We start from the raw sequence: 11,627 nt of genomic DNA, 5'->3' as shown, positions 1-11,627 counted from the left end.
TGGGCACTGAGAGGGTTGGCTGCAGTCTTCCATAAATGGATGTCCCACCCCAGCCCAGTCACACCACCACCGAGTCCAGGCAGGGTGCAAGGGGCACGCCCAGCTGAGAGTGAGGACTGTGGAGGCAGGTGCTGGCATTTGGCACGACAATCCAGTTATTTCCAGAAGGAAAAACCAAGGCCCTATCAGGCTGTACTGCTGACAGGCAGCACCAGGCACTGTGCGTCCCCTGGTTTCTTCAGTTCTGTCGAGACCCAGGCCCAGGCTGTGTGAATCCAGAATCCTTGGGGGCTTCCAGAGCCCAGTGTGACCCACTGACCCTAGAGGGCTGGCTCCATGAAGTCCCTCCCCAGGGTCTGCATGCTCTGGGACCCGGGACTGAGAAGCAGAAAGACCTCGTGGGGACAACCTGAGCTCTCACCGCTGGGGATCTCCCTGCTCCGGGGACATCTGGAAGCTGGAAGGCAATGCCAAGGACTCACGTGGACCGGGGGACAGCCTGATCCTTTTGGCTGGGGGTTGAGTCCCAGGATGTTGGAAAGACGGGGGCGGGGGGGGGTGGTGGTGGTCCTGATCTCATTATCCAATATGGACACTGGGTTATTGGGGGAGGGGCATGAAATAGAGCCTGGGACCCTGGGCCTGAAGAACCAAAAGCAATGGGGTCAGGTAGGGGGCACCGTGGGGTTGGGTGGGGACCTCAAAGGCACTTGCTGATCTTGGCTGCTTGGGTGGAAAATTGTAAACAGCCAAAGAATTTTGTTTGCTTGCATGGGGCCAGAGGAGGCTGCCCAGACCCAAAGCAAAAGAGCCTGGGAGGAGGGAGAGAGGCCACGTGCTGGAAGTCCTGGGGCTCAGGCAGGGTTGCGTCCCCCCACTCTCCCTCCTGAAGGCCCCTGGTCATCCCACGGATGCCCACCCTTCACTGCCAACCAGTCAGCGAGACCAGGCCAGAAACACCAGGCCTGAGGCTCAGTTAAGAGAGGCAGGTCCCTCCCCAACCCCCCAACCCTACTGGGCACAGACACCTCTACTCCAGGAACTCACAGGAAATGCACCAGAGAACCATGGCCTCCCTTGCAGACCCCCGAGGAGTTGCCAGTCAGCCTTGGGGAAAATGTAAGAGGATGCATTTTGAGGGAACTGAGGGGTGGAAGACGCCTGCCCTCAAGCCCTGGCACGTTTACCTAGGTGCACCTGAGGAGCCCTTTGGCCATGGTCGACAGTCAGCTCCTCCAAGGAAGTACCCTTGGCAGTATCAACAGGGTGTGTCCCCCAGAGTCACCGTTAGGCCAAGGCCACAGACCCTTCCCAGCTGAGGTGTTGAGAAGCCCCCTCCTATCCTTGAAGCCCCCTGGGGTATCTCACTCTGGCGAGGCAGACCTTGCCTGCCACCTACACCCTTGGAAGAAAGACAGTCCATGAACATGGCATAGAACACCCCTCACCTCCCAACACAGACGTGGGACCATTGGTCAGGACCAGTCTCTGAATGGGTCCAGACCCTGCAGTGCCCAAGTCAGACTTGACTTCCAGCCGCCACCCTGCCCCTAGAGCCCTCTTCTCCCACCCCACACTGGCCGTCATCAGAGCCGCTGCCAGCCAGGTGGCAGAAATACTAAGTTGCCCAAGCCCTGCGGCAGGGTGGGGGCTGGGTCTCGGGGGCCCATCAGGTCTCCACTTGAGGACCCCTTCCCTGACCAGCCCTTCTCAGCAGACTCCTGGGGACCCAGGTAGCAGCTAAGCCCCCTCATTCCCCGCCTCCAGCTCCCAGGCTGCCGAGGGTCTGCCCATTCCCTCTGCTGGCTCACAGCGCTGCCTGGGGCTACGAGGTCTCTAGTGCTTCTTCCTTATTTGCCCGGAGGGCCTGCCCCACTTCCAGGACCGCTGTGTGGGGCATCCTCCAGCCGTGAAGCCCCACAGGGGAGGGGTCGGCCCTGCCCCCCCCTCCCTCGTGCCCGCTCCACTCTGGCCAGGCCACCAACTCCAGCCGGTCCCGGCTGCCTGCCCAGTCACCCGACCCGCCCCGTAAACTTGACGGCGGGGCGGGCGCAGCTGGCTTGGTGGGGGCGGGGGCTGCTCCTTAAAGGAGCCGTCAGAGGGTGCCCTGGGGCCCCTCGGCTTCTCCGACCTTCTCCAGGGTGAGAAGAGGCAGCAGGGTGAGGAGCCACCACTGCCGGAGCTCTCGGTGGAGTGCGGGGAGGCAGCCTGGCGTCCTGGGATGCCGCAGACCTCCCGGGCCTAGAAGAGGCAGTGGCAAGTGTCAGCGGCAGGAAGGAGGGAGGTGGGAGTCCTGGGGTGGGAGGGGTCTGGAAGCAGCGGCGGAGCTAGAGGGGCGGTTTGGGGAGCGTGGTTTGGGATGAACGTGCCCCAGCAGCTGCGCCCCTCACTTGATCGTGCCCCAGGACCTTGCCCCATGCCAGGGCTACTGTGCCCGGCACCTGCCCAGCCAGCTTCTGGGAAGGAGGGTGGGCACTGCAGCCAGAGCCTGGCCCATGTGAGGGTTCCAGGGAAGACGGACTCCGGCTCACAGAAGTGGTGGGGCTCAAAGATGGGGAAACCCTTGAAGGCAAAGACGGGATGGAGAGGCTGAGGGAGACGCAAGAGGCTGGAGACGGAAGGACAGCTCCCCCGAGCTGCTGGGAGAGGCTGCCCCAGGCCCTTGGCTCTCCCCGCTTGATTCCTCTTGGGTCTGAAGTCTGAGATCACAGCATTTCTGGGTGTGATCGGCCCCTCCCGCCCTCTGGGGTGGGGAGAGAGAGGTCCAGCGCAAAGCTGGGGCTGCTGGGTCCAAGTGGGCGCAGCTCCCAAATCAGAAACTGAGGCGTCTGCCCAGCCCTGGGTCTCCCAGCTATCTGCACTTCTCCCTCTGAGAAGTGAGCTTCCCGGGTGTCTCAGAGTTGAAGCAGTGATGGATGCTGCAGTTTTATTTGCTCACCTGCATGTCAAGAGAGATGCGTACACTTGCTCCCACATCCATACACACATGTGCAACACACATGTACATGCTTACAAAGTGTACACCCCTGATATGTACATCCTGCATACACCCCAATATGTACATCCTGCGTACACATGCGTACAATGCCATGTGTGTGCACACACATGCATATCACACCTATGTGTACAATATAGCCCATATGCCAAATGGTCTCACATAGGTATGTGTAGATATGCATGCAAGACACACACAATACTTAGATGCCCAATACAGCTACACAAAGGACCCACAGAAGCACATTCTTGCTCACAGGCACCCACACTATCAGCTCTTGCTCCAAAGGCGCCTCTGTCTCTCTGAGGACCCGTGGGTGCACAGCCTTCTCCAGAGGCATGACCCCTTCTTGTTACACTCATACCCATGACCGGCTGGTTTTGCTCGTTGCACTTGGCACATCTGTAGGGACTGCAAGCAACCCGAATCCTCGTTGGTCCTCTGCCTCCTCCTGCAGGGGGGACCTTGCCTGTGTGCCCCAATGCCCCTAGCCCCAGTCCCCGGCTGGCATGAAGTAGGCGCACTGACTCGGTGAATTAATCCCTGTGGGTGTGTATACAGGAGGGCGGGTTCCTGGCGAGGGTGACGTGGTGGGGCGGGCGCCTGCCAGTGTAGGGTTGACCCCGAGGGTGTGCCCAGCGTGGGTGTGTCTGCGATTGTGGCCAGACAGGGCACCCCGCGAGGGAGAGGAGGGCTCGGAAGTGGAATGCGACCCCCCAGCCTCTTTCCTTAGGGGCTGTAATCTGATCCCTGGGGACTCCCCCCCCACCCCCAGCCTCCCGCCCTCACCCCTTGCTGCAACTCCTTCTCCTCCAGATCCCGGGGCAGAGTCCAGGGCGGCTCAAGGCTCCTCCACACGCGCCCGCTGAACCCTGAGCTCCCTGAGCTGCGGGGATGGGGCGGGCAGAGGCTGCCGCCATGATCCCGGGCCTGGCCCTTCTCTGGGCAGCAGGGCTGGGGGGTGCTGCCCCCAGCACCCCACGCCTTCGCCTCTCCTTCCAAGGTAGGTGCACCTGGCAGGCGGGAGGGAGGAGAGGGGCCCAGGGTGGGTAGGGGGCATTGTGTTTGCTGTCACCCTGTGTGTGTGCCACCCAGCCCCGGACTTGGGGGCATGCTCAGGCCACCTCCAGTTAACCCTCTCCTGGCCTCAGTCCCCGAGCTCTCTGCCCACATTCTCCTCATGCTTTCCCAGGAAGACCCCTTCTGTCCCCATGGCAACAGATCCTGCCTCCGCTCCATCCCCTGCTCCCAGGAAGGTTGAGATGGGGGGGCGGGCATCAGAGCCGCCTTCCCACACCCCCTCTACACAGGGTGGTAACTAGGCAGCGTCATCATACTGAACCTGGGCAGGTGGCAGAGAACCCTCAGCCTGACTTTGGGGTCTGGGTTCTGGCTGGCCCAACATGCAGCCCTACCCCAGAACCCTTGCCTGCCTGTGCACCGCCTGGAGACACTGCTTGTCTGAGCACGCCCTGGAAGCTCCACCTGCTTCCCCCATGGGGGTGGGGTAGGGGGCTGAACTGCCCACCCTGGCTGCTCGGCCAGCACCTGGGTGGGCCTGTCCTCCCGAGTTGTAAAAGCACACGCGTGTAAATCCACCTGTGTGTGGGCCAGGTCATATGTGCAACCTTGACCTGGAGGAAGCTTCTGGCATGACTGGCGAATCCTCAGTGGTGTCCGCACCCCACAGAGCTCCAGGCCCGGCACGGTCTCCGGACCTTCAGGCTGGAGAGGACCTGCTGCTATGAAGCGCTGCTTCTTGATGAGGAACGTGGGCGCCTGTTTGTGGGCGCCGAGAACCACGTGGCCTCCCTCAGCCTGGACAACATTAGCAAGCGGGTCAAGAAGGTGCCAGAAACCCCACCACCACCCAGCCTCAGCACCACCCCCCCAGGAAAGAGCCCCGGGGAGGTTGGGTCCCCGGATGGACACCCTCAGCTTAGAGACCGTGCCCTGTGTTTGTCCTCCCCACCCTCCCCCTAGCTGGCCTGGCCGGCCCGTGTGGAATGGCGAGAGGAGTGCAACTGGGCTGGGAAGGACATTGGCGTGAGTGTTGGCCGCCCGGGTGGGAGTGGGGCGGGTCAGCCCCTCACTCTAGCGATGGGCAGTGCTGAAACAGAGGGCCCCCTGTTCTGGCTGGGATTGGGGGCAGGAGGGTCGAGGTGGCTGAAGTCCGGAGGTAGTGAGTCAGGGTGGGGGGCTCATGTGATTCTTCTTGGGGGCCTCTGAGTCACGGTGGACAATGCAGGCCTCTGCTTCCCCATGAACCCATTTCTGGAGAGAGGTGGGAGGGCCGGGCTGGTCCCCAAGGGCACCCGGGTCCGTGTCACCCACGTTAGTACTTGCCTGGGGTGATGCACCGAAGAAGAAGGGGTGGGGGCACCGCTGGTGAGCGGGGACCCCTTCAGGCCACCTCCCTGAGGGAGGCCTCCTTGTTCCTGACCCTGCCTGCCTGCGTGCTAGACCGAGTGCATGAACTTCGTGAAGTTGCTCCATGCGTACAACCACACCCACCTGCTGGCCTGTGGCACAGGGGCCTTCCACCCTGTCTGTGCATTTGTGGAGGTGGGCCAGCGGCTGGAGGTAAGGCCAGAGCTGGTCAAGGAGGGAGGCCGGGAGGGCAAGGAAGGAGGAAGGGCCTGCACGAGTAACTCCCTGCTGCCTCCCAGGAGCCCATGCTCCGGCTGGACCCTCGGAGGCTGGAGGATGGCAAGGGCAAGAGTCCTTATGACCCCAGGCATCGGGCTGCCTCCGTGCTGGTGGGTGAGTCCAAAGGCTGGGACCCCAGGAGAGCTCCTGGAACCCGAACCACCCCCCCAGAGACTCTAGCATCTCTTAAAGTCTCAAAACCCTCCCTAGAGCCCCAGGGATCCCCCCAAACCTCACTGATTCCCCAAGAGCCCCCAGAGCTCCCCCAACCTGCCATATGAGTCTTTGGTTTCACTCAGCAAGCCTTGCTGTGTCTACAGGGGAAGAGTTGTACTCAGGGGTAGCTGCGGACCTCATGGGCCGGGACTTCACCATCTTCCGCAGCCTGGGCCAGCGTCCAAGTCTCCGGACAGAGCCGCATGACTCCCGCTGGCTCAACGGTGAAAGGCTCGGGGGGTGGGGGGGGGACTTTTGGGAGGGGGCCCTCATCTCCAACAGAGCAGGTTCTGATTAAGGCACCTGCTGTCCAGATGCCTGTCCTGGGTCAAGTCCTGCACTCAGCACTGGGTCAGAGGGTGAGACGAGATAGGTGTGACCCATGCCCTCTTTGAGTGCAGACCTCAGAGTGAACACACGATAAGATCAGCTCCAATGGCCAGGAGATACCGTGAGAGAACGGAGAAGGAAGAGGGGACTAGGTGGGAGTCATGCTGGTGGTGGGTGGGAGGGTTGGGGACAGGAAGCCACTCTGCTGGAAAGAGGAATGAGCTAATTCCCAGAACACAGCAGGATTTTGGGAAGAGCATTCCAGGCAGCGGGAAGGATGAGTGCAAAGGCCCCGGGGACAGGAACAAGCCAAGGAGCGGACTCTTGAAGGCAGCAACCATAAGGGGCCTGCCCTCTGAGGAAAGGGTAGCGATAGAGTACCTTATTCTAAGAGTGAGGGGACCCAGCAGAGTATTTGAAGCAGGAGTCAGGGCATCTACTTCCCGCTAGAGAGGAAGATTCATAAGTGAAAGCAAAACCCAGATACTCAGGATCGCTCCTTTCTTGGTGCACTGGCAGGGAGGACTGCCAGGGGAGGGGAGGGGTGAGAGGCCTGCCGCTGGCCAAGGTCACCTGCCTGTGAGCCCAGGTAGCCATGGTCTCTGCTGCCCTCTCGTGGCTGCTTCTTGACTCGCAGGCCCTCATCCTTTTGATTCTGTCCTGAGGAGCCCACGGAACTTGCTTCTGGAGGTGGGGTGGTCAGTGGCTGCCCTGAGGGCTTCTGCTGGCTTAAAGAGAACGGGACCTCACTGACCCCTCGCCTCCTGCTGTGGCCAGAGCCCAAGTTTATCAAGGTCTTTTGGATCCCGGAGAGTGAGAACCCGGATGATGACAAGATCTATTTCTTCTTCCGTGAGTCGGCGGTGGAGGCCACACCGGCACTGGGACGCCTGTCTGTGTCCCGTGTTGGCCAGATCTGCAGGGTGAGGCCTTCATGGGCCACATTCAGGGATTCTGCCACAGCCCCTTTGCGTGTCGGGGCCTCACCCTTATCCCCTCCTGTTGGCCCCTGCAGAATGACGTAGGTGGCCAGCGCAGCCTGGTCAACAAGTGGACAACGTTCCTGAAGGCGCGGCTGGTTTGCTCAGTGCCGGGTGCCGAGGGTGACACGAACTTTGACCAGCTCCGTAAGCGGCAGGAGTGGAGGATGGGGTGGGGGGCCGTGAATGCAGGGCCATAGACCCTGGAGCCTGGATCTTCACCCTCCCCCAACGTGGTCCCTTCCCCACAGAGGACGTGTTCCTGTTGTCCTCGCGAGATCGCTGGACCCCGCTGCTCTATGCTGTCTTCTCCACATCCAGGTGAGGTGTGGGAGGCAGTGGGCAGGGCGGCCCGGGCTCCACTGGAGCCCTTCGCTCCACTGACACCTTCACCTGCAGCAGCATCTTCCAGGGCTCTGCCGTGTGCGTGTACAGCATGAATGATGTACGCCGGGCCTTCCTGGGACCCTTTGCACACAAGGAGGGCCCCATGCACCAGTGGGTGTCCTACCAGGGACGTGTCCCCTACCCCCGGCCTGGCATGGTGCGTAGCCCAGGGACTGAGTCCACAACCCAGTTAAACCTGCAGGGTGGAGGACTTGACTTGGGGTCTTCTTGGTGAATGTGGTTTCTTCCTTTTCTTTTTTTTTAATGGTTGGGAAAATATCCTCTTCATCAGACAGGGTTCCTCAGGGGAAGGTCATGATTCCCCCTCAGATTCCCAGGGCAGGGCTCTGTCCAATACCCGCCCCCTCATACACACACTCCAAGTTCTGGGAGGTCTCCTGTGGAGGGCTGCCCACCCAGCCTTCTTATCCACATCCTTGTCATGCCTCCTCTCCAACTCCCAGTGCCCCAGCAAGACTTTTGGCACCTTCAGTTCCACCAAGGACTTTCCTGATGATGTCATCCAGTTTGCCCGGAACCACCCCCTCATGTACAATTCCGTCCTGCCCATCGGTGGGCGCCCTCTCTTCCAACAAGTGGGAGCCGGGTACACCTTCACCCAGATCACTGCGGACCGTGTCGCAGCTGCTGATGGATACTACGATGTCCTCTTCATCGGCACAGGTCGGGGTCCTTCCACGACCACCCACAAAACCCAGCGCAGGCTCTTTGGCCTATTAGTGGAATTTCCCTGCGTTCAGACCCATCTCCATATGTTTCCCGGGGCTGTGTCCCCCATCTCCTTCTGGATGCTGCTCTGATTGCTCCAACCCACATTCTTCACCTCTCCAGCCGTGCTGTGGGTGGAGGCATCAGAGGCAAGGAGACCCCTGGCTCTAGCTGTTAGGGGGCACATAGAGTCACCCACCCTTCTCATCCTTGCAGATGTAGGCACAGTGCTGAAGGTGATCTCTGTTCCCAAGGATGGCAGGCCGAATGCCGAGGGGCTGCTCCTGGAGGAATTACACATGTTTGAGGTGAGACCTAGCCCCCACTGCATGGGGGACCCCCACCCCATGGAGCCATGATCCCAGAGCCCTTCCTCCTTCTCAGGACTCAGCTGCTGTCACCAGCATGCAAATCTCCTCCAAGAGGGTAAGTGGCCAGAGTGCTTGGGGGTGGAATGGACCCAAAGTGTTCCCAGGTGCCCCTACTCCCATTCTTTTGGTAATGATAAGCCCCAATTTCCGTTTTGAGGACAGGCTCTGCCCTCGCTAGACGCTGTGAGTTGAGACCCCAGTGTTCCCTTTTGTCAAAGGTGGGGGAAAGGATTCCTGACCTATGGGAGGTGAGCACTGGGCCTCCCTTGGTCAGCCTGGAGCCCTTATTCCCCTAGCACCAACTGTACGTAGCCTCTCGGAGCGGGGTGGCCCAGATCCCGTTGCACCGCTGCGCTGCCCACGGCCGTGCCTGTGCCGAATGCTGCCTGGCACGTGATCCCTACTGTGCCTGGGATGGGGCCAAGTGCACTCGCTTCCAGCCCAGTGCCAAGAGGTGAGCATGGTCAAGGACGCGCTGCCTGGAGGGAGTCTTAATCCATCCCTGGCTAAAAGACGCGCTCACGGAGGCTCTAATGTTCCCCATCCCCAGGCGGTTCCGACGGCAGGACGTAAGGAACGGCGACCCCAGCACACTGTGCTCCGGCGGTGAGTGTCTCAGCCGCTCTCACCCCTCAGCGCTTAAAGACTGCCCCGCCCTATCCTGCTTGGCTTGAATCTGACATTCCCTTTGCCCCCAGACTCATCCCACCCCGCGCTGCTGGAGCAGAAGGTGCTGGGTGTGGAGGGAGGTAGCGCCTTCCTGGAGTGTGAGCCCCGATCGCTGCAGGCGCACGTGGAGTGGACCTTCCAACGTGTGGGGGAGTCGGCCTACGCTCAGGTGAGCCTCCCCCACCCCCTCCCCAAACAGGCCCTGTTCCAACCCTAACGTCCAGAAAGTGCCAGCCCTGATTAATGAGGCTCTTGGCCCGCTCCGCACGTCTACATGCGATCCAGCCCCGCCCAGTGAGTCTCAGCCCAATCAGACCCCTAATGCCCAGTTTGGTCTCTGGCCCGCACTCCACATCCAGGTGAAGCCGCATTCCTCTAACTAGGCGCCTGACATCCCCGCCCCATCAGAGAGAAGCCCCGCCCTCGCCCCGCCCACTGAGGTCTCCGACCCGCCCTCATGTGCAGATAAGCCCCGCCCCCCGCCCGTTCCTTTAAAATCCTCGCCTCCCGCGGATCCACCTGCAGGTGCCTGTGGAGGAGCGAGCGGAGCGCACGAGGCGGGGGCTGCTGCTGCGCAGGCTGCGGCGTGGGGACGCCGGCGTGTACCTGTGTGCCGCGGTGGAGCAGGGCTTTTCGCAGCCACTGCGTCGCCTGGCGCTGCACGTGCTGAGTGCAGCACAGGCTGAAAGACTGGCCCGGACTGAGGATACTGCGCCAGTCTCCCCTCCGGGCCCCAAGCTCTGGTACCGGGACTTTCTGCAGCTGGTGGAGCCCGGCGGCGGCGGTGGTGCGAACTCCCTGCGAATGTGTCGCCCGCAGCCCGCGTCGCGCCCACAGGCTCCTGAGTCACGGAGGAAGGGCCGCAACCGGAGGACACACGCCCCAGAGCTGCGGGCTGAGCGGGGCCCGCGCAGCGCAGCGGACTGGTGACTTGGCCGTCCCCACGCTGGGGACTGGGGAGGCGGCGGCAGGAGGGAGAGGGGGCGCTCAGACCCTGGGAGACGGCTAGGGGCCCGTCGTTGCCTGATGGAGGGACGACACCGACCGACAGGCCCTGGCCAAGGGGCAGCCATGCTGGCTTATTTATTAACAAGAGGATAACCCTTGAATGTAACCCCGATAGGGGCGGCCCAGGCCGGGCACAGGGTCCGGCTGGTCGGGAGGCGGCAGAGAAGCAGGGTTCCCTGAGCACTTGGGTGGGAGTGGTGCCCGGAATGCCCACCCTGGAGGAAGGACCACCTCTTTGGGCAATGAGCAGAAAGCTGTGAACAGGCTGGGTGGGTGGGGTGGGACAGGCCGACTGTACTAATGCAATAAACACATTTTCAGCCAAAGCTGGAATGGCCCCAGCAGACAATCGCTGGTCTTAGTGTTACCGACCCAGGTTCTTGGACTCTTTAATCAGTAGAAGTTGATAAGAGGCCAGATGAGAAATTCAGGCAAGGCTTTATTGGGACTCATGCTGCAGAACACGGGAGTGGAAATAAGCCACAGGTGCCCAACAAGCAACAGGTGCTCTCACTTGCTTGCAGGGAGGAGGGCAGGAGGGGCGAGTGGGTTCCTTAAATGGGGTGAGGGTAGGGTCACATCCATGGTTCAGGCAGTAGGGGTGGCTTAGGTGATCAGCCCACCCCCTTGTGGTGCGGCAGTTGGTTTTTTGGTCTTTCTTGTGTCTTGTTTAATAATTTGTCCTAACCGCAGGTGTGTACAGTTACTTTTAGTTGCTTACAGCAGGGCTCCCCAACCCCCAGGCCTAGGACTGACACTGGTCTGCGGCCTGTTAGGAACCGGACTGCACAGCAGGAAGTGAGCAGAGGGCAAGCCAGCGAGCAAAGCTTCTTCCTCTGCCTCTCCCCATTGGTTGCATTACCAGCTGAAACGACCCCCATCCCTCCCATCTGGTCCCTGGAAAAATTTGTCTTCCATGAAAACCAATCCCTGTTGCCCAAATGGTTGGGGAACCACTGCCTTATAATCTCTTTGTAGTCTCTTGCTCCAGGAGATGTTTGTCCAGGTGTTAAGTACTGCAGCAAAGGGTCCCATGTCCCAACCTGTCTGATTCCCCTCTGAGAGGTTCTACACCCCTTATTCTTGCGGGTTAAGGGGCTGAAATCCCCTCTTCTGAAACCACAGATCCTAGCCTACCCTAGAGGTGTAGAAGTCCCTCGCTGACTGCTTTCTGGGACCTGGGTTCCCCTCAGCTGCAATGGGTTGAAATCCTTGAGCCATCAAGAGCCTTACCTGAAAACCGTTGGGACCTAGAAGACCCAAACTTAACCAAGGGGTTAAACAGACAAGGGC

At 60.8% G+C, this 11,627-nt stretch overlaps 1 protein-coding gene across 2 annotated transcripts; it reads left to right on the top strand.

The window, feature by feature from the left end:
* Positions 1 to 2,129: 2,129 nt before the first annotated feature.
* Positions 2,130 to 10,609, top strand: SEMA3B (semaphorin 3B). Of its 2 annotated transcripts, XM_061128541.1 has the most exons (18): positions 2,130 to 2,256; positions 3,812 to 3,998; positions 4,686 to 4,843; positions 4,979 to 5,041; positions 5,459 to 5,578; positions 5,665 to 5,758; positions 5,965 to 6,084; positions 6,968 to 7,113; positions 7,206 to 7,317; positions 7,422 to 7,491; positions 7,570 to 7,714; positions 8,022 to 8,241; positions 8,503 to 8,594; positions 8,671 to 8,712; positions 8,954 to 9,111; positions 9,208 to 9,263; positions 9,356 to 9,495; positions 9,852 to 10,609. In XM_061128541.1, exons 2-18 carry the CDS (start codon positions 3,890 to 3,892, stop codon positions 10,254 to 10,256), a joined length of 2,250 nt encoding a protein of 749 aa, XP_060984524.1. In that variant the 5' UTR covers positions 2,130 to 2,256; positions 3,812 to 3,889; the 3' UTR covers positions 10,257 to 10,609. The 2 variants fall into 2 exon arrangements, with proteins under 2 accessions (XP_060984524.1, XP_060984525.1); XM_061128542.1 differs by lacking the exon at positions 2,130 to 2,256 and having other exon boundaries at positions 3,656 to 3,998; positions 7,573 to 7,714.
* The last annotated feature ends 1,018 nt before the right edge of the window (positions 10,610 to 11,627 follow it).

Source organism: Dama dama, chromosome 24, assembly GCF_033118175.1.
Source record: "Dama dama isolate Ldn47 chromosome 24, ASM3311817v1, whole genome shotgun sequence".
Classification (NCBI taxonomy): domain Eukaryota; kingdom Metazoa; phylum Chordata; class Mammalia; order Artiodactyla; family Cervidae; genus Dama; species Dama dama.
This window is presented reverse-complemented; position numbering and strand designations above follow the sequence as displayed.